The sequence below is a fragment of the Lampetra planeri genome, chromosome 31 (assembly GCF_965212315.1).
Source record: "Lampetra planeri chromosome 31, kcLamPlan1.2.h2, whole genome shotgun sequence".
Lineage (NCBI taxonomy): Eukaryota > Metazoa > Chordata > Hyperoartia > Petromyzontiformes > Petromyzontidae > Lampetra > Lampetra planeri.
In genome coordinates this window covers 12,839,905-12,862,951 of record NC_136137.1, presented here as the reverse complement: position 1 = coordinate 12,862,951, position 23,047 = coordinate 12,839,905, and the positions used below count along the sequence as shown (strand labels likewise).

Here is a 23,047-nt window from a genome sequence, read left to right as displayed (position 1 = left end):
GTAGGCTTTTTACCACTTGATGCCAGGTATGCTATGTCTTGGCAGATGGACAGTAATCTCCTGTTGGTATCCTCAGGCAACTGTACTTTCTAATCAAACATAGGTTCATCTGATGATCCAGTACACCAGCCAATCAGATTGTACAGCTCCACATGTACCATGGTATCTGCTGCATCAATATTCAGATCTGTTGACAGTGGTGGCCATGGCATTGTCATACCAGAAGTACCTCGCATAGCTTGTTGCACTATGATGCCAGCAGAGAACAAAGTATGTTTTCTGTCTGAACTGTAGACCTCATGTGTTGTGTAAGATGCAGTGTCACGAGAGAGTTCACCGATATCTTCTGCACTGTCACTATCTTTTTCAGTCTCAGTACTTGAGGTCGACATTGGCTCCATAAAGTCTGTAGCTGACAGTCCTTCACAAAACACCATCTCGCTGAGATTCCGTCTCACAGGTTTATGGAAGAGTAGTTGTGGATAATCTCGCTGTAGGAAAGGCTTCAGCAGATCGGACCTGTAAAATAGAGACACCTTTTTAGTGACTTAATTGTGGGTGAATAAAATATGTTTCAATTTCACATTTAACCAGGAGCAGGAGATACGAGGTATAAGAGATATTTGTCATAGAAGATAACAATACAACAATTCATAATTTCACAGAAAACAAATCACTGTTCTAACTTGGGTTTTTATAGCCAACATTTATGTGGGAACACAAACTTCACAATTGTATAATTATTACCTGTATGATCTAACGTCATATCCTTCTTCTTCTTTTATAGCCTTACAAAACAACTGCACAAGCCTCGTCATCCGGAGAATTTCTTTGCTTCTCGATTAGGCGATCCTCAATCACTGTTTTGCAGAATGCTTTGTAGCCTCTCTGATACTGCAGGACATTTGAGTAACGTGCTCTGAAATAGGAAAACAGAAAGTCATAATGAGTCATCTGCAAAGCAACTATTCGCTGATAGGCAAATGAAAACATGTACATTATGTCAGGATGAATGAGTTTGTGTGTTTTAGAGTGTGAGTGCGGGTAAACAGATGTTAATTATTCCATGAATACAATCCGTGTGGCGTGTTTACATGCATGAGTCTGATGTATGTTAACCTCTTAACCCCCACCTGAACCGAGTACATTTTCTCCAGTTTGGCAACCCAAAACATAAAAGCTTAAAAAAGCATCAAAATAACGACGAAAAACAGGATGAAAACGCAGCAAAAAAGTGACAAAAACAAGGCGAAAACATGACAAAAAAGCAATGAAAATAAGCAATGAAAAGGCAACAAAAAAACGACAAAAACATGACAAAAAGCCACAAAAAAGTGACGCAAAAACGTAACGAAAACGCAACAATAATGTGACAAAAACGCGGCAACAATGTGACAACAAAGTTACAATCACTTTAGTAGGTCATAGCTTTCAAATGAGGCATTACGCTGAGAGTGCCTTGGTTTCTATGTTTTTGAGGCATTACACTGTTGCTCTCCAGTTGAGAAGATTTTAGATTTGGGTAAAGCCAAAATGGAAAAAATGCACTCGGTTCAGGCAGGGGGTAAGAGATTAATTAACATGCATTGTCACGACCAAATAAACAAGTAATTAATTAAATTTGAATATCAGATGTCACTAAAATTAAATTTTAAATAGTCTTGGTCCTTTTGTATGTATAGAAAATTGTGAAGGGCACCAAGAGCATTAGATAGGACATGTGTATTTAAAGCCCTACCTTCTATAGAGAAATAATTTGATTTTGGAATTACATTGCATTCACACGCAATATGTAAATGTAATTGGAGTGACCCCACAGATTTGTGAACGAACATTTTTTTGTACCTACCTATCTGTTTTTTCAGTTTTGCTGAGAAATCTTGTGCAATCTCGATAGCAGGATTTGTGGTATCGGACCTCGATTGCAATGCAGTCTTTCCCACGAATGTGTCAGAATGCTCTCATCTGATTTCATTTGAGCTGCCTCACGAAGAAGTCCTATATTAAAGATATGAAGAATAAATTATAAACCCAGTTGGCAATATATTAGCTTGCATAACATTCAATTCAAGTGAGTAAACATACCTGCATTTTCTGTCTCAGACTGCACCAACTTGTCAAGCTGGCGCTTTCTGTTGATTGTAATAAACCGATCAAACATTTTGCAAATTATGCACATTTTAGGCAGAACGTGCTGGCTTGTTGATGGCTTTGAAGAAGTGGTTGTTGTGGTAGGGGTAACCTTCATCAAGCTGTACTTGGAACGCAGCCTCTTTGGCGAAACTGTTTCAGAGCTTTCAACCGGGGTTACAAGTCTTTTCAACCGTTCAGTCTTATCTTGACGCTTTAGTGCACAAGTCAAGCGTTTTTTGTCTATAAAACGCCGATAGCAGGCCGGGTGAAACCCGTAGTTTGTTGGGACATCAGAGACCGGTTTGTCCAGGAGGGCAACATGTTTATTAGCAATAGCTAGCTCCGTAGTGTCCGACGTTTTGAGCCATTCCTTCGCACATTGCTTGATTTTTTTTCCATCTGACTTCAGTACAGGGCTGCGGACCTTTCCCACCATCGTTTCCGACATGAAAAATACACTTTACGGGTGTTAATCGAGCTTGATCGCCGCTATCAGATGAAGCTGCACTGCTTACGTCCTCCTCCATGTTTACATGTGCGTAGTGATATTGGCTTGATTTTGGCTCTGACCTACTAACATTTTCGATGCTGATTGGTTGAAAATCTAGCTCAACAGTTTTATATGTCTCAATACGCAGTCAATATAGTGCGCCAATAAATGACACTTTTCTCATTAACTGCAGGATAATGCGTGGAGAACGTTTTGCTTGGATACCTTTTATTAACGTTGAACATATTGACAAAAGAAAAAGTAGGGGCCCGTTTGTCGAAACGAAACTGAACGATACAGCTCGCGTACAGTGGCCTAATATAATGGATTACATCTTCACATCCACCAATGTCGTAATTGTGACCAATGTTATTGGAGGTGTGGGTATTTGAGATCACAGTTGATGACAACGATATTATACAGAGACTACAAACGTTTTGATCCCACCATACTTTCGGTCAGAACATCCAAGTCATTATCAGTGTGTCTAATCCTCCATCGACGGTCGATTAATTTGCAGCTCAATTATAAATGTACATAACTGCTGTTTTTAGTGAACTCGTGCCCATCTGAACAAGCACACATAAAATGGGGAAAGTGCATGGTAACTTTCATCGGAAGCGATCACACCGAAGCAGACCCGGAGGAGACTAGAGCATCTTTGGAAGAAAACTAGTTTCAAGACAGTATTACTTACTTACAGAACCTCCGTGCTCTGTGCCGTGTCGTGAAGTGCACTCCAACCACCCATCAACCAGTCACCCCGATTTGTGCACAGTACGTGCGACGTTCAAGGCGGCATTTTCAAACTTGAAGGCTACACAGTCAGCTATATGAGCTTGATCAACCTGGAACCTATCACAAAACCTGGCACCAATGTCAGTGGCTGAGGTGTAGAAGTTCATCGCATGGCTGCCGAATAAGACATCGCCGCTTGACTACATCCATACATCGATTCTCACATCATGCTTGGACGTGCTTGCACTGCTGATTGTCAACCTCGGAAATCTTTCATTCAGCGAGGGCTGTTTCCCAGACTGGTTTAAAATTGCACAGCTAACACCACTCCTGAAAAAGGTTTGTTTGATCCTTAGTCACCCCGGAATCATCACCCAATCTCAAATCTGCAAACTTTCAAAAAGAAATAGAGTGCATTTAGCTGCAGCAGTTACTTCTCCACATTCTTGCAATGGGCAGATTCAACAGGTTGCATTCGGCGTACCGGAAGTTCCACAGCACTAAGACAGCTCTACTAAAGATCGATTATGAATTCTACAAAGTCATGAATGACCAGTCTACCGCAGCATTGGTTGGCCTCGATCTCTCAGCCACCTTCGACACCAGTGACCATGAGATACTCATCCTGGGGCTAAGTTAAAGGTTCGTGTATTGTGTACGGCACTGGGATGGATTGCGTTCTACCTGCATGGTCAATCACAGTTCGTCAAGCTGGGTGATGAACAGTCATCTCCTATGCCATGCCTAGTTGTCATAAAACAGGGAACCGCCCTCAGGCCCTTCCTATTTTTTACGTTTCTTTGGCATCTCATCACATGACATCCAGTTCCATAGATATGCTGATTATACAAAATTATACACCACAGTGAAGTCAAAGTTAGATATGGAGAGCCTCAGCAATATCTCGAAGATTGCACGCAAGTGGTGTTTGTATGGTTTGCACGAAAGTAAATGCTGCTTAATCCAAGAAAATAGAAAGTACTGTTGGTTGTCCCTCTTGGCTCAGGTGAAAATAAGTGTGGGAAGATTAGGTGTGGCAGTTGCAGACTTCAGGATTCAGTTTTCTACTCCACTAAAGAGCATCGGCACCTTACTCGACGAGAATATGTCGTTTGATCACCACGTGCAAAATATTGTCAGGTCCTGCAATGTTCATGTCAGGGCTCTACAACACATTTGGCTACTATTAAGTAATCATATAGCCATGACTTAATACATGTAGTGGCATAGCACTATACTGTCCGGAACGCATATCTGTGTTGTATAAAATAACTAGCGGGAAGTATCCGGCTTTGCCCGGGTCTTCAAAATAATTCAAAACTACTCTTAAAAGTCTAACAGCAATGCGTACTGACTGGTGGTACCTGCTATGATTAGAGCAGTGCATACTGGCTGTGGTGGTACCTGCTATGATTACAGCAGTGAATACCGACTGTGGTGATACCTGCTACATCTAGCGACTGAATAGTAGTAATAACTGCACGCATCGGGGTGGGGGAGACATCACACAGTGAAGAATTTACCTGAGCGTTTAGTGTATTTTTATAGCATTTTTAACGCGAAAGAAAATGCCCCCCCACAAAGGCGCGTGACTTGGTATGGTCGTGCGCACGTGATAAATAAATAAAAGGCCTACTGCCTATAGTGCGAGCATCTAGCGACTATATATATTAGTAACTGCGTGCATCGGGGTGGGGGGGGGGCATGACACAGTGAAGAATTTACGTTAGCGTTTGGTGTATTTTTAGCATTTTTAACGCTGTATTTGTATAGCATTTTTAACACTGCATTTTTATAGCATTTTTAACACGAAAGAAAATGTCTCCCTCACTCCCACCGAAGGCGTGCGACTTGGCATGGGCCGTTACCCCCACCAAAGGCGCGTGAGTTGGTATGGTCGTGCACGTGTAGGGGTGTTACGGAGGGGCTGTATACATAGGATCACACGGGAAACAAACACAGTGGGCGGGGCTTCGTGAGTGCACGGGGAGGTACTCTCAACGACGTCCGCACCGGGCAGCCTGGGGGGCTGGCTCGGAGTTGTGATCCCCCGGGGGCCCCACCCTTCAGCGGGGGGTTTTGGTATAAAAGGGGATGAGCCGGAGAGCTCGGGGAACAATGTTAGGCTAAACCAGTGAAGACCGAAGATCGTCTAGCTAGAGCCCTGGACTCCCCTGGGTCGCCGCCCTTGTCAGGGCCGAGCAGGACCGAGCCAGCGGCGTGGTCCCGAGAACCAGAGCTAGTGCTCTGGGACTCCGGGTACCGTAGCCCGACTTACCAGTGTCGGGCCAGACAGCCTCCCCTAGCCCGTTAGTGGAGGACTAGGAGGTAGGTCAGAGATAGCTAACAGTGTATTCCCAGCTAGCCGGATAAGGGGGCCGATACACCCTCCAGTGTTGTATGTCCGCGGTTGTGACAACTGTTGCGGAATAAATACGTGTGCCTCAACCCCGGCGTCCAAGAGTCTTCAACGATATTACAAACGCTTCAGAAATAAATAAATAATAGTGAAACGCACAAAAAATCTCACAAAATCGCTAATTAAACTAATTTAAAGTTGACGGATGTAAAAAAGGAATCGCGCTTGTTGACCGTGGGGCTTACGGCGTGGTACCTGGCTATATATTTTTTTTTATCTTATACCCCACCGTTGGAGAGCCAAGCGCGCGACCACACACAAACCACACACAAACCCACAATTTTTGACTTTTATATAGAGAGATAGAAGATAGATACAATGACCCCTTTGAGCGTTGATTCAATTAGAGCTCGCTTCACTGAGGGAATACGCATCTTGAGGAGCGCTAAGCGAGATCTGCCCATGTATTTAATATTGATATTGCCGAGTGAGTTCCTTACCTCGCCTTGACTGACTCAGAGCGGTAGAGCGAGTGCCTCGCAATAGCCGAGGGTTCGAGAGTTCACTATCACAGATCAAGGGTGGGGAGTGTTGACTCAGCCAATCATCACTTTATTTTGGAGGCTGATGCTGCTGACTGTGACTACGAGGAGCAAAGCTCCTATCATCATCACGATCTTTGGGCAGATAGCCCGTAGGTGTCCACAGCACATTTCATAATTTGATTCCCCTTTCCTCTGTCTTGTCGTGCCAATATGCTCAATTAGTGGCACATCTTTCTAGCACCATTGTACAGACCCCCGCCCCCCCCCCCCCAAAGACAAAGATCCCCGTATAACACCTATGACGGCCAGCAAGGCACACCAAGGGATGGGTGGCCAACACCACGCTCGGCCGCATTTGTCTCCCTACTAGCGATGTTTACATATCGCATCAGGTACTTATTTGAGGCTGTCAACCTAGGAGAGGCCCTGGACCGCTTCAGATAATCGCCACTGGTGTTGACCGTGAGCATGAGTCGAACCTGGGTCACCAGGTTCGTAGCAGAGCGCGTTAACCACGACACTACCGCTCCCCGCTACATACACAGAGACACTCACACAGATTCCCATAGAATTAATTCGTCATCATCACAATCCATGGCCAGATAGCCCGTAGGTGTCCACTGTACATTTCGTAATTTGTTTATACTTTCCTCTGTCTTGTGCCAGTAGGCGCCTGTACCCAGTTGTTAATGTATGTGTAGCATTCGTCCCACACAGACCCTGGAACTAGAGAACAGAGCGGCGCTTACTCGCCAAAGACTAAGAAGCGCCGGTCAATCAAGAAGGATGGAGAAAACACTTCACGCTCTAATTGGTTAGGGCACGGGGAACAAGTGGATTGGCTGGGACGTTCAAAAGAGAAAATAGCAGGAAAGTCAGTGATTGAGATGGGGGGATGGTTAGTTGATGAGAGGGGAAGAGATGAGGATTGGTGGAGACAGTGGATCGAAGGGCGGAGCCAGGAAAAGGTTAAGAGAGGGGAGGTGGAGTTCGAGACGTTGCAAGAGAAAGCGAGTAAACGTGTGAATCTGTTGAGGCTGCTGGCCCCAGAGTCCTCCCCCGGCGGAGGGCTGATATTGGGAAGGCTGTGGGCACCGGACTCCTCACTCATGTGAGAGCTGCTGCTGCTTGACTCCTCGTTCTCGGAGAGAGGGTTGCCGCTCTCCGGCTCCCCTCCCCATGATGCGGCACCACGAGTCGTCGGGTCGGTTCAGCTCGGATGTGCGGGAAGCCATGGAGAGGGGAGGCTGCACGAAGTTCTCATGGTGCCTGGCTGCGCTGGGACACGTCTCACGGACGATCCAGTGGCTGGCTCGGTGATTACTCCGATCTCCAACTTCAAAAGAACACGACTGACTCATCTCTACCTTCTCTCACCTTTATTGTTACCTACATCAAAGAAACTTCGCCGCTGATCCGCTGGCCTTCCCAGCCAATCAGATCGCTCGGATTTCCAGTCCTGAGCCGTTGCTCTCAGCGACGTCCGCATCCAGATTTGTCGCTACGCTCCTGACTAATCAGAGGACCTGCCCTTTTTTCCCCGCTGTTCGTGGCTCTGCCCCCCTTCCTGCCTACCGACCCGTGTGTGTGGTGTGTGTCTTAACCGCGGTGGCTGGGCAGCCCCGTCGTGACCATGTAATTTCAACCCAAGTCACGGCGCCGCGGTGCGAGTTAGCATTGGGGGAGATCGCCCAATTCCCTGGCCGCAGGAAACCGTGAAGATTATCCTCATGAGAGGGCTTCTGGGTGAAAACCTGTCGGCCAGGTGACCTCCCCTCGGGGCTCTATGTGGGGGTGTGTGTTTATGTGGGGGGTGGTGAGGGGGAAGCAGTGTCGGTCCCGTCGCTTGGTGGTGAGATCGTAGGTGGGGCGCCCGTAGAGCGGCTTCGCAGCTGTGGCATCACAAATCCCTCCCGTAGAAAAAAAGACTTACCTCATGGACAAAGAGGCCCAGCGTCTTCTTTCATATGTATGTTGAACTTCTTTTGCACAATATGTAGCCAACTGTACTAATTGGAGATGTGGGAGAAGGACAACAAACAAATAGCAAAAAGCAGTTCTAAAGAAATTAGTTTTCAATTTATATAAAAAAATTGCATAGCTTCAATAGCTTCCTAATATCGGAAGGAAGAGCATTCCAGGCAGCCAAAAAAGCACATCTGCAAGTGCGGGATGCGGTAACCATCTTTGTTCAATGGTTAACCAAAATCCGCTGCTGCAAGGGTGACCGGAGTTTACGTGATGGTTTATGCTTCTTGACCAGATGAATAAGATATTTGGTTCATTTGTGGCAAGCACTTTGTTTATAATGAGCCTGACCTTATAACATATTCGTTAAACATGGTGTCCATGTGGATCGCTAAACAGCATCGCGCCCGTGCTGAGCCGATGCTACGCAAGCAGTAATTAATAGTACTTCACGTTGAAACTTTATTAAATTGTCTGCCTCCGGTGGAGGAGGGTGTACAACACAACATTTTACTTGCGCAATTTTACAAAAAAATCAGGTATGAATAAACTTTGTGGTAGGGAAATCAACAGACATCAAATCGAAGAGAATCACCCCGCCTCCCTTCTGCCATAAAAATGTAATAATCCTTCAGGAGACGGCTTCGGAATCGGTCCTTTTATTTCCACTCCACAATACACTTTGCTCACTCACTCTCCGTTGCTGGCAGACCACGGAGAGAGGACAGACCACGCACTAAGTCCCCACCACGCACGTGGCAACCCCAGCCCCCGTCCGCGCGTGACCCTGCTCTTGTCAGTTTCCGTCTGCTCCCGATCGTTCTCCTCCACTCGCTCTTAATACCTTCGTCACGTGGTTCCCCCAGCCAATCGTTCATGGACAGCTTCGACCATTCTCGATGGTTCCCTGTCAATCCCGGGACCACGCCCCTCATCCGGCTCCCCATTAGCTGGGGCCCCAAATGGCTAGGCCAATCACTCCTGATGACCTGTCGTGATGACGCATGGGCCATGGTCCCTATCTCAACCCTTATTGGCTACAAGCAGGACCGGCAAGCCAATCCCCACGTGAACCCTCTATGGCTGTTATTACATCACCCCCCCCCCGGTGAAAAAATTTAGCCGTCTCGGCTGGGAAAAGGGTGAAGAACCAATTCCGCAACATCTTATTAGGGCACCAAGGTGCGTTTAACAATTTGAGGGTGAACCGGCGTTCCCGCGCCTAACAACATTTAAAACAGTCACCCATAATAATACAAAAAAAAAAATCACAACATACATTAGGGCGCGCCTGCAGCGCGGTAACGACAGGGAATCAACGAAACGATCAAACGTTAACGAAACGGAAGAGATTTCGCCCGCGTACGCGACGCGGGACCCTCTCCGCTCCCAGCGCAAGGTCGCTTTGCTTCCGGATGGACAGGAGGTGGCAGGCTCGAAGAAGAAGTCGGTTGTTGGTGCTTGGTCACGTCTAGGGCGGGCCCCGTTGGAGGGGGGGCAGCGGGGGCTTCCTCAGCCCTCAGAACCTGTTCATCTGCAGGAGGCACAACACAATCCCCCCTGGGATCAACGGGCGTGTCAATCGGCGTAGTCGGCCCAGCAGAACCCGGCAGGTCAGCTATTGGGGATGAAGGACCGACACGCGCGTCAACATAGGGTTTAAGTCGCGAGGAATGAACATACCACCGACGTTTGCCATATTGAACGCGGATACTTTGCGAGTTCCGAACGTCTACGAGCGTCACAGGCCCCCGCCATGGCCTGTGCAGTTTAGGGGATGTGCCCGCCGGTACCTGGGGGCAGTGGAGCCACGCCAGGTCTCCCACTGACCAAGGCATGCGAGTATGCGATCGATGCGCGTACCGTTCGTTCCTTGCCTGAGCACGGGCCGTCGCATACCGGGCAGCCTCTCGCGCTTCCGTTCAAGCGAGTCACGCACGTGGTCAGGCAGGGAGTGGGACGGTTGTTTACTCGGCGTACCCAGATGCACATCGATGGGTGGAACATTTTCACGGCCATACATCAAAAAAAACGGTGAGTATCCCGTGGACGTGTGCGGAACCATGCGGTATGCCGCCAAGACGCCTGGTATGTGCAAGTCCCAATCAGTTTGCTTTTCACTGACCGTGTGACAAAGCATAGCGGAAAGGGTACGGTTGAATCGTTCCACCATACCATCTGTTTGTGGATGGTATGGAGAGGTGCGAACTTTCTTTGTACCTAGCGCGTCACAAACTTCCCTAAGCAATTTAGAGGAGAAATTCCGGCCTTGATCTGTGAGCAGCCTTTCAGGTGCCCCCTTGTCCATGACATACCCGTTCAAGAAAGCGTCGGTGATGGACGCTGCCGTTTGGTCGGGCAGAGGCCAGGCCATCGGCCATCGAGAAAAATATTCCACCCCGACCAGAAGGTATTTATTGCCCCTAGCCGACGGGGGAAACGGCCCCAGAATGTCGAGAGCCACTAATTCGTTAATACGAGACACTTCAATGGAACGCATCGGTGGTACATAGTGGTTCCGAGGCGGCTTCCTTTTCGCACAGTCATGGCACGAGCGGACAAAATCATTGATGTCGGCCGGCATACCGGCCCAGAAAAAATCCTTTTGCATCGTGGCCACAGTCTTTTGGACGCCGAGGTGCATCAACTTATCAGCGTGCAGAGCACGGAGCAGGTCGTAGCGAAGCGAAGTAGGCACCACCAAGCGTGGTCGGTCAGACACCCCGTCGGTACACATTAGCAATCCCGACTTACCCCGGAACATCTGCCACTTCCAGCCCGCCAATTGCGATTTCTGTTTCCCAACCAATTTACGTAGTGGAGACAGCGAGGCATCGGCCTCCTGCACGCGCAACCAGACCGCGTGCGGCAGCCGTAAGGTATCATCGGTGTCCACCGACACCAGCTGGTCCTCCTTTTTCGCTTTCGCCCCTGCGTCATCCTCATTCGCTATCGCCCCCATAACCGGGCAGGGCGACGTGGGCGGTGCGGCGCAGCGGTGCGTGCCTGTCAGGCAAGTGCACGGAGGAACGGGTGGCAGCCTTGAGAGCGCATCAGCGTTCGCATGACGGGCTCCCTTTCGGTACGTTATATCGAAGGAAAATTCCTGTAACGATTCCAACCACCGGGCCAATTGGCCTGACGGCTGATCCAATTTGAGGGAATATTGCAAAGCCGCTTGATCAGTGCGGACCAGGAATTTCTGTCCATACAGGTACGGTCGGTACAATCGAACAAAATGGACAATTGCCAAAAGTTCCCGCCTTGTCACGCAATATCGCGTTTCCGCAGGGGACAGAACCCTGTTGCCATACGCCACCACCCTCTCAACCCCGTCCTTACGTTGCGACAAAACGGCCCCAATGCCAATATCACTAGCATCCGTATCAAGGATGAACGGCTGTGAAAAATCTGGGTAATCTAACGTAGGCGCCGTGGCGAGGTGGTCCCGAAGTGCCATAAAGGAAATTTCTTCCTCCGCCCCCCATTTAAACCTTTGATTTTTGCCAGTCAGAGCATGTAATGGTTTTGCCAACGTCGCAAAGTTCTTAACGAAGCGGCGATAATAGGAAGCGAATCCAATAAACCGCCGAACATCACCCACCGAAGTGGGTGTGGGCCACTCACGTACACACTTCGTTTTCAGAGGGTCAGTGGATACACCGTCCGAACTGACAATATGACCCAGGTAACGGACGGAGTGTTGCAGGAGGTGGCATTTCCTCGGTTTAAACTTAAGGTCAGCCGCACGCATTCTTTGAAAAACTGTCTCAAGGCGTTGGAGATGTTCCTCGAACGTGCGGCTAAAGACAATTATATCGTCTAGATATATGAGGCACGTTTCCCACTGCAGTCCCGCCAACACCAATTCCATGAGCCGCTGAAACGTGGCCGTAGCCGCGTTCAGGCCCATCGGCAACCGATTAAATTCAAAGAGGCCTTGCGGTGTGCGGAATGCCGTTTTGGGTTTTGACTCGTCATCGAGGGGAAGCTGCCAGAAGCCCGAGGACAGGTCGAGGGTGGAAAATAATTTAGCACCCGATAAAGCATCCAATGAGTCATCCATCCTCGGTAAGGGGTACGCGTCCGCTACCGAGATTTTTTTCAACCGGCAGAAATCAACGCAAAACCTCGTACCACCATCTTTTTTCTTCACCAAAACGACGGGCGCGCCCCAAGGACTATTGGATGGCGAGATAATATCCGCCGCCAGCAATTCATCTACCGCCCCATGCACGTGTTCCCTTTCCGCCGGGCTCATGCGGCGAGGGTGCATACAGACAGGTGGCGATGCACCGGTTTCAATATGGTGCGACAAAAGCGATGTGCGTCCGAGGTCCAAATCATTCCTGCTGAACACATCAGCGTACAGCAGCAACAGCGAACGCAAGGCGTTCCTATGTTCATTTGACAAGGAAGAATTCTCTCCGCATAAATCCGCGATCCAGCGTTCTTGTGAACGATCATGCGGAGACCCATCAGCAGGCATCCGAGCACGCGGCGGTTTTTCACAAGAGGCGAAATCGGTAGTGGCGTGAGCCAGCACCGATCCCTCCGGAACAACAACGCGATCAGGTCCCCCATTCAAGACCTGTATGAAAGGTGCCTGACCTGGGCGCACAATCGTTTGTGCCGCCGCCAAAGAAAAAGATTTCGATACGGAATTCGATGGGGATAATAGCACGCCTTTCGCACCCCTTCCCATTTGAAGCGGTTTTCGGTAACGTAGCGGAATGAGCATTTGCGCTCCCGATGGAACTTCCACCGTAGCCACAACTACAGCAGTAACTGCGTTACCTGTAGGCGCCTTGGCCAGCAGGGAAGGCAGGAACGCCATCCTATGACCCCCCGGCATTTCCAAACAGTCCTGGTCGACCCGTATTCGCAACGGCATCTGGCGCAGGAAATCCGTCCCCAACAAGCATGGAACAGCTAGCGAGCGAGAAATTAACACAGGTCCTACAGCGGTAATATTTCCGATAGCGATGCTCACATCCACCTGTCCGCAGATACCCATGCTCCCCCCATTGGCGGCAACACACGCATCATTAACCTTGCGTATTCTCGATGCAGGAATGGACAACAAATGAAAAATTACATCCGAAATGATGGTAGCCGATGCGCCAGTGTCCACCAAGATACGGACGTCAACGCCGTCGATGGTACCGCGTACCGTCGACGAGCCCGACGCCGCAGCCACAATCCTGTGAGCCAATTTCTTCCACTGTGTAGCAGAGCGTGTCAATGGAGCAGGAGAAGTAAAATTGGCCTTAGGAGTGTAAGAATGAGTGCGAGTGGATGAGTGATGTGACACGACCTGCCGGGTGTCCAATTTGTGCCGACTCGCCCGAGGTTGTTGCAGCTCCGTGGCAGGTAGAGGAGATGGAGGTCCCCTTGGCGGAGGAGGCGACAGCAGAGGTCGGCAGCGGCAGTCACGGGCGAAGTGGCCCCGTCTGCCGCACTTGAAACACGCGGCCGACGTCGGCCGGTGGTCGGACGACCCGGCCCTCGCCCGCGGTCGGCCCGTGTAGTCGTCCCGCTGGTCGCGCAGCCGCCGGCCCGGAATCCTATGTGGGACAGCAGCAGCTGTCGTCGTCGCCCGAGTCGTCGGAGCAGTGGACAACCAGTCGCGGAGACCACCCCAGAGGCGGCCCGTCGATCTCGGGTTTCCCCGTCCACGCCGCCATCTGGTCCCACCGCTTGATATTAAACTTAGCGTCCAGGCAGCGCGCCACCCACCGCGATGAAAGCGGTTCGTGGCCGCACACTGGTAGAGAGATGTTGAGCTCCTGAGACAACTCCAGCATGCGGGAAAGGATTAGTGGATCCAAATGCTCGGCCATTGCGTCGGGGTAGGCTGCCATGGCCATCGCCATCAACGCCCCCCGATAGGCCAACGGCGATTCCTCCGGTGCCCGGCGACGCGACATAAATTTTCTGGTGGCCGATGTCGGTGGGTCGTAAAATTCCGCCATCTCTGTGAACGCATCCTGCAGTGTCTTCTTCTTGGACGCCGGGATGGAGCGGAAGACTCCCAGAGACACATCATCGAGCAGCGTAGGTAGCGCTCCCAGCGCTTCTTCCTCCGTCCAGTTGACAGATCTAAAAGCCGACTCGAAGCGCCACGTAAAAGCACTCCAATCGCCCCCGGCGATGAATTCTTTTATTTGTGGAAGGCGATGTCCGCGGTGGCAGGCGCGTGCCGCGGGCGTCTCCGGCCGCCGTTCCCGCTCTCCACTCGGTGCAGACAAAATGGCGTCCGGCGGCCGCGTGGTAGCAGGTGCGCCCAAAATGGCGGCCGACGACTCCGGCGCAGCCGCCCCACCCAAGACGACGGCGTCCTCCCGCGTGGCAGGAGCAATGGCGGGTCCCGCTTCCATAGCAGGACCCCTTCCCGCGGCGTCCAGCTGATCGGCGATCTGGCGACCCACGGCTGGTGAGGACGCCACCGCGGTCACCAGGCTTAGCAGAATTGCGCGCAACGACTCAATCTGCTCCGCCATCAGCCGCCATTCGTCTATCGGTCCTGCGGTGGTCGCATCTTCCCCCGGTCGACGCTGAGAGGCGTCGAGGCGAGCGTCGTCAGCCGGCGGCACCAGGGCTGTAGCTCCCAACAGCTCATCTTCATCCGTCTCGACCTCTTCCTCCGACAGAGGCACGGGCAGCTTCTTTTTTCTGAGGTGCTTAGACATCTTGACGATCGTCCAAACAGTCGCAGAATTACTTCTGAAACCAGTGTAATAATCCTTCAGGAGACGGCTTCGGAATCGGTCCTTTTATTTCCACTCTACAATACACTTTGCTCACTCACTCTCCGTTGCTGGCAGACCACGGAGAGAGGACAGACCACGCACTAAGTCCCCACCGCGCACGTGGCAACCCCAGCCCCCGTCCGCGCGTGACCCTGCTCTTGTCAGTTTCCGTCTGCTCCCGATCGTTCTCCTCCACTCGCTCTTAATACCTTCGTCACGTGGTTCCCCCAGCCAATCGTTCATGGACAGCTTCGACCATTCTCGATGGTTCCCTGTCAATCCCGGGACCACGCCCCTCATCCGGCTCCCCATTAGCTGGGGCCCCGAATGGCTAGGCCAATCACTCCTGATGACCTGTCGTGATGACGCATGGGCCATGGTCCCTATCTCAACCCTTATTGGCTACAAGCAGGACCGGCAAGCCAATCCCCACGTGAACCCTCTATGGCTGTTATTACAAAAATATGGAATTTCCACTAACTGGCCTTTGTGTGCAAGGCTGTAAATAGCGTTGCCTCAAATGCTCATTAGAGATGATAGTATGCACGTTCAGGCCGTGCGTGTGGCTGACGGGATGTGCACGTGAGGAGATGTGTGAGGGCCGACATACACCCCACCGCCCTCGCTGGGCAGGTGGGCGCGACGTCCGCTCCCTCCTCCACCGGGTGATCGGCCCCCCTGCGCTAGCGCCCTCTCTGAGGGACATAGCTAAATTGCTGGTTCACCGCTGCACGGAATTAACCCACACTCACCCGTGTACACCACAGCCAACTCTAATGCAGGGCCGCGACCATCTTCGCACCTGCGGGCGATTATCTCCTAGCACGCGCGCACACGCTGCGGCTCCGCGTTCACTCTTCTGTGCATACCACCACTCACGCGAACGCGGCGCATAGCGGTACAACCGCACCTGCGAGGTATTATCTCAACGAGCGTCCGTGCACACCGCATATATCGTTAACGCAGTCCACAGCGGCACACGAGCGGCCACACCTGCGAGCGATTATCTCACCGCGCGCCCGTGCCGCGGCTCCGCGTCCACTCTCGCAGCGCGTTTTCTTATGCAGTCGCTCCACAATCAAATCACATTACATAAATGACTGCGATGATGATGAGCTATCAAGACACGTGGACAGGTCGCCTCTGAAAAAGAACAAAGCTAAGTGGGTGTTACCTGCTCTAAAATCTAAACTAAAATATATTTATTATTTAGCAGGTAAGGCCGACTGAGTTATGTTGCTCTTTTTCAAAAGCAACCTGGCGATCACAAATTATAGCTTATAAACATTAGCAAATGTATAGCAGCAGCCAAATAATATAAACAGACATGTCTAACTGTCGAGGGACAAACCGGAGGACCCAGGGAAAATCTATGCCACCATGGGAAGAACATGCAAACCCAAAAATATACAGGCGTCGGGGTCGGGATAGAACCCACGACCTCCTGTATACCAGGTAAGGGAGTTAACATCTCACGACCGTTGTCTGAAATCCCCTTTGCAGGACAGTGGCGAGTGGCATGCACGTCGCCCGGCCCAGAGCGGGGATCGGGAGGTACACAATGGTCAAACACAAGGCCGATGCACACAACGAGCCCAACCCCCAACGGTCAGTATAGAGGTCGTTCGGACTGATCATGAATCGCAATCAACATGACTCTGTGTCCTCAAAGTATGCGCAGTGGTAGTGGTGCTGGCTGTGTTCCAAGTGTCAGCAGGGTAATCCAGCACTACGGAGGCAGCATTGCCGAGGGTTGATGGATCACGCATGGATGGGCTGTGAAAGTCCCATCCCCGTGGGTGGGTGGCGTGGAGGAGCCATTCCCTCACTCTAGCAGTAGGCGGTACAGCAAAAAATGTTAACCACACCTGTTTCATCTGTACTGGATAGAGTGTTTACCCATATGCCAATACACAGTTTATCAGCGTATTCTGGTTTCCTCCCATATGTATAAACTCTCATGATAAATTGTCAGATAAGACCTTCATTTATAAAAGTACGCAAAGCTTCGGAAATTGTTGGTACCCCTAGTTCATCACCACATCATTGCTGCTGCCTCTCCACTTGTCTGTAGTTGCTCCTCCTCACGCCTCTGAATTGCCTTCTGCGAGAGTGCGTCCATTATCTTCCTCATCCCTCCTCTCGCCCATCCACTTCTTTCCCGTCCATCACCTTCCTTTCGTGATGTATGTGTGTTGAACTTATTTCGCATAGTACGTAACCAACCGTGCTAATCAGAGGTGCGGGGGAAGGACAACAAACCAAACACAAATAGTAAAAAATATATATTTTCAATCTAAATGCTTTGCAAGTACATAACTCTAGCGGCTACTTAATATCGGAAGCACATCTGACAGCGCGCGATGCGTGCGATGCAGTGACCATCTTTGTTCAATGGCCAGCCAAAAGCCACTGCTTCGAGAATGACCGGAGTTCACTTGATGGTTTTTGCTCTTTGATCCCTGTATCCTTTTTAATTCCTCAACCCTTGCATGCCGCTGCAGTATAAAACATTATAATCTGTAACCGTTTTTTTTACTCTATTAGGCGCCTTGAGTGTGAAGGTGCTCTGTAAAGATTAGGATCATGTGTGGTGGTGACGCAGAGTTACAAGATGACGTCATCGTTATTCATATTATTTATCCGTTTTATTAACAAAACCCAGTTATTTCCAAGAAGACCAAGTTACTTTAGCTCTTTGACAGCTCACAAAATTAAGGTTTTGGTGCGTGGTAGATTACATAACATGAGTTGCTGTCAATTAATACAGGCAGTCCTGAACTTACTAATACCTGACATATGAACACCCACACTTATGAATCCACTAGTGGTAAGTACCCGGCGTTGCCCGGGCGAAAAAGACAGACACACACATGGACTTACACACAGACATTGACCCACACGTAGAAACACAACGACTTAGACGCACACACACACATATGGTGAAACCCAGGATGGATCGTTAGCAGGCCAGCCTAAATGTTTCTAACCGATGAAGTTGTTCCATTAGGGGGGTGCATGTTTTGCAAGCGTAGAGAAGGGAGGGAATTACCGTGGCCGAAAAAACCTGGAGCTTCATGCGGAGCGAGAGACCAGGTAGCTTCCACACAGCGTAACGCAGCCGATGAAAAGATATGGCGCTCGACTGATTTGGAGTGAAACCTCTGCTGTTAAACCGGAGCCGGTTATGAGCACACTGGCCAGGTATGGGAATCTCTCCAATCTCTCCACAACTGCCGCATCAGCAATTGTGAGGGGTGAATTGTCCGATGGTACAAAATACCCAAGCAGGTGCTTAGTTTTGGTGGGGCTGATGGTAAGGTCCCACCTCTTAGTGGCAAGCTCCAAGTTCAGCAGCAGTGCCTCCAACTCCTCTTCTGAGTGAGCAGCAATGACCAGAGAATCGGCATACCTAACATGGTTGAGCAATAGGTAGCCATCCCTTGACCGCACCCGGGCATCGATCAGCCTCCCATTGTTTCTGTACCATATGGTAATTCCTCAGGTACAGCCATTGAATGCTTCACGAACTACGTGGTCAAAAGATATGTTAAATAATGAGGGAGCCAGAGGACATCCCAGTCACACACCACAAGGTGTACAGGGAATGGCTCTGACTCCTGGGCAGGTAGTTTTACCCGGCTCCGTTCACCATCATGAAGATCTTTGATGATCATGAGCAGCTGGTCAGGGACTCCGAAAGCATGAAGAACAACCCAGAGGCCACGCCTACTGATGGTATCATAGGCCTTGAGCAGGTCAATAAAGCACATTCAGTCACACGCACACATGGACCTACAGACACGCAAAGAAATGAACGTACACTGACTGACATGGAGCCATGCACACAAAGCGACTAACACAGACGCCCATGGACTGACACACACAGACATATCGACTGACACACACAAACACATGGACTTACACACACACACATATGGACTCACACACGCATAGACATGCACTTTAGACACACACACATAGACTGACACACACATTGCCCTACACACACATAGACATATGGACTGTGACACACAGACATCTACTTTAGATACACACACATGGATTAACACACACACACATCGACTGACACACATAGACACACAAACGCACATTGACTTACACACTCAGATGGAGCCATGCACGCACATCGACTCATACACACGCATTCACTTAGACACACACACATCTAGTGAAACACACAGGTATGGACTTACACACACATGTGGACTAACACACACAGCGACTGATACGCGCACAAATGGACTGACACACACAGACAAACACTTGTACGTACGTACACATGGGGTGTTGTCCGTTTGAAAAAGACAGACACACACATGGACTTACACACAGACATGGAGCCACACACACAGAAACCCATCGACTCACATGCACACAAACATTATCATTGTAATATTTGTAAACTTGTTTGTTTAATAATAGTAAACAATAAACCTTCAATTCTTAGCGAAAGATGCAATAAAATTGTACTTTACATTGGCGTGATGACGCCTCGTCCCGTGCAGAGCCCGCGGCGTCGCCTAGATTGGCAAGCCGGAGGAGGTGAGACATTGCCAGGCTGCTGGCTGTGCCGCTACTCCCGCCCCCCTCACCATCCCCGCCCGAGGCAGAATAATACAGTACTATGTAAGCGCTTTAATAATATTAAATTCATATCTAAGGACTTTATAGCAGTGACTGCACGCATTGGGGTGGGGTGGGGGAAGAGGACATCACAATGTGAAGAGAAATCGGCAGCGTGATTTGTATATTTAATGCATGTTAAAGGCGTAAAATAAAATGTCCCCCGTGAGCTAGAGCGAACGCGCATCACTTGGCAGAGTCCGCCCCCCCCCCCCCCCAGGCAATTGTCGTGAGTTGGTACGGTCGATAATTCATTAAACGACTTTAAAATTTACGGACGTGAAAACGGAATAGCCTATTCCCACCACGGGGCTTAGGGCGTGCCGGCTGGCAAATTATTTCGGTCTTAAATCCCACCGTCCGAGAGCCAAATCCCCCGCAAGCGCAAGCGTGCGGATATTTTTATATATAAGAAAGAAGAAAGATACTCTTTGGTTCTTTGGTAAAGTCACGTAGGTAGAAAAAAGTAATAATAAAAAATAATATATCACGACGTTTCAATCGCAACACAAGCAGTCGTCCTCAGGCGGAAAAAATTATCCAGCAGAACCAAAGAGTATACTTACGAACCAGTTTAAATGAAATATGTTTTAACATTGATTAAAATGCTAACTCGCACTTGCAAACTGAAGCGCAAAACTATTTTTTTTAGCGGAACAATCCTCCGCTAGATGTAATGAGTCAGCATCGTGCTGGGAGTGTTTGTGTGTGTGAACCAATGTGAAAGTTAGTGTGTGAACGTGATTGTGTGGAGAGCAGTAATATAGCGGTTAGCATGCTGTGCTATGAAAGCAGTGACCAGAGTTTAGGTTTTGCTCATGGCCAACACCTGTGACGATTATCTGAAGTGGTCCTGAGCCTACCTTGGTCGACTCAGCCTCAATTTATTACCAGGTGTGCTGTGTAAACATCGCAAACATGACCCATGACCACTGGGACGACAAAGGTGGCCGGGCGTGGTGGTGGCCACCCTCATAGGTGTGCCGTGCCGGCCTTCATAGGCGTTGCTCACTAACCGCACTTACCCGAACAATCTGTTAAACGCTATACGGGGGGATCTTTGCTTTTTTTTATTCCACAGGTTTAACCTGATCCGGCGGGCGGTTTCACGGATGAAGTGGGACGGGCTGAATTCTTTGCACTACTTGCTGGTGAAACGGACGATGAGCCCCCTCTACACCAACCTCACCGTGAACATCGGCGGGCCGCAGGGAAGCCGGCTTTGAAACAATCCCCCAGGTCGTGCTTCCCACCCAGTCAAGCATCTTAACGACGCTGTACCGACGTGTTCCTTGATTATTGTTCATTAACCAACGTTCTAACGACACACGCTCTTGCGTGAGACTTCACCGAGCAGCTGGTTTGGAATGTTGAGGCCGGGATTTGAAAATGGCCATCGTTGGTCACAGGACGTGAGACGATGTTCGTTATCGATCAGTCATTAAGCACGAGTTCATTGGTCAACACGTCTGAGGGCTAAGAACATTTCACGCAAAGAACAACAGCAACTTGCTACAGAAAAAAAAAACTCATTTACAATCCAATTGTGGATCTGCAGGGAACAGGTTTCGTGAACTTCACATTGTCAAATGGTTATTTGAGCATGGAGCTGGTGATTAGTTGAAACTCTCCTTCAAAGACATCGTAGTAGCTTCAAAGTAGGTTCGTGTGTATGTGTTTGTTCGCGAGTGGGGAACGGTGGTGCAAGGTTACTATCCTGCTCGACGAACCCGGCAACACGAGTTTGATTCCTGTTCACGGCCAACACCAGTGACAATTATCCGAGCTGGTCCTGGGCCTCAAATAAATTGACCGCCTTAAATGAGTAACCTATATTATATGTAAGTATTGCAACTTAGGAGACAAAGGTGGCCGGGCGGGGTGTTGGCCAACCGACCCCCTTGTTTGCCATGCCGGACTTAATAGGTGTTCATTAACATAGTAGATCAATCGATATCTCAAAACCGTTTAATGAACTCTCTTGGAATTCTCATTCTGCTTCCTTCTTCTTGCAGTAGGGTCTGTACCAAACAGCTTTTCTAAGACCCAATGATGCCACTTCTCTCACAATTTACTCCCGAGACCACATTTTGCTGCAAGCAGTCACCATCAAGAGTTCGATATTTGATCATGATCGTAGGGTTCCTAGGCAGTGCTTATGGCGTGCGTGTGTTTTGGTGCAACTTGCTTTGTTGACTTGTACGGTAACGAGTTCAATCCTACTTCACCACGCAAGTTAAAATAAAACATACACATTTAAAGACACACAATATTGAAAAAACTGCTTGTAAAGTATTTGTTTTAATTACATAAACTTAGAGGGATTAAAACTTACCAGAAAAAAAAAAACAGGGGCGTAAAACTATCGCTGGTGCTGCTGCCATCCTGCTCATCAGTGGTTCCTCCTCCTGGTGCCTCTGAGTCCTCTCCTCTCTCTCTACGCGAGCAATGAGCTGCTCCTGTGTGATGATAACGCACGGGATTACATCATCGTTATTACCCAGCTGTCCTGAGCCCGTTTCTAAGTGGTAGTTGGTGTCGACTGGCCACGGGTTGTAGTTTATGAATCTTGAACTTCTTTCGCACCATATGTAGCCAAATGCGCTAAACGGAGGTGCGAGAGAAAGACAACAACCTAAACACAAATATTTGTTTCAAATAAAAGAGTTTTCATTCTAGATTGTGTTTTGTAACATTTGATTCATCCAACCACGGTGTACAACTTCAGTGACAGGTGAGTGGTGTATAGCGGGATAGGCTGCTCGGACAGAAAACCAACGTGGATGTGTAGGACCATAACGTTATGTGGTACGTGTGGCAGATGCCTTCTCTTTGGGGAAAGAATGGGGGAAAAGTGGGGGGGCGGGGGGAGGCAGTCTCATTTCAAGTTCCATCAAGTAAACCTGGTCTCTGGAGTGTCTGTCTGTGTGACTCCGTGTCTGTGTTTTGTCTCTCTCTCAAATTTAGTTCTAACTGATGACGGTTGCTTGTGTTGCAATTGAAACGTTGTATTTTATTATTTCTTTTCTTTTCATGTGACTTTACCGAAAGAACCAAAGAGTAATTCCTTCAGTCACGAAAGCGTCAAATCAAGTTATAGCGTGAATGAGCTGGTTTCCCTTGATATCTTGGGGCCTTTTCCTGTCACTCCTCGCGGTAATAAGTACCTATTGGTACAGGGTGGAGTACTTCACCCGGTGGCCTATGGCCTGGCTGCTCCCCAACCATTCGTTCGGCAGCCATCACGGAGGCCTTTCTCCAGGGCTACGTCCTGGATAAGGGCACTCCGGAGCGGCTGCTGACCGATCAAGGGAATAATTTTTGGTCCACCTTCCTACGGGAGGTTTGCAATCTGTAGGGCACACACAAAGTTCGCACCTCGCCTTACCACCCACAAACTCATGCATGGTTGAGC

The 23,047-nt window shown here is 49.4% G+C and overlaps 1 protein-coding gene across 2 annotated transcripts in view; it reads left to right on the top strand.

Moving 5' to 3' along the window:
• LOC144729242 (beta-1,4-galactosyltransferase 2-like) overlaps nt 1-22,310 on the top strand; it is a 64,022-nt gene extending 41,712 nt beyond the window's left edge. Inside the window, exons 6-7 of one of the 2 annotated variants that reach the window (XM_078609358.1) lie at nt 16,489-16,593; nt 20,714-22,310. In XM_078609358.1, the coding sequence (XP_078465484.1) occupies nt 16,489-16,593; nt 20,714-20,858 (250 nt within the window). In that variant the 3' untranslated portion in view covers nt 20,859-22,310. The remainder of the gene's footprint in view (nt 1-16,488; nt 16,594-20,713) is intronic. The other variant, XM_078609359.1, reaches the window with a different exon arrangement.
• Nucleotides 22,311-23,047: the final 737 nt, after the last annotated feature.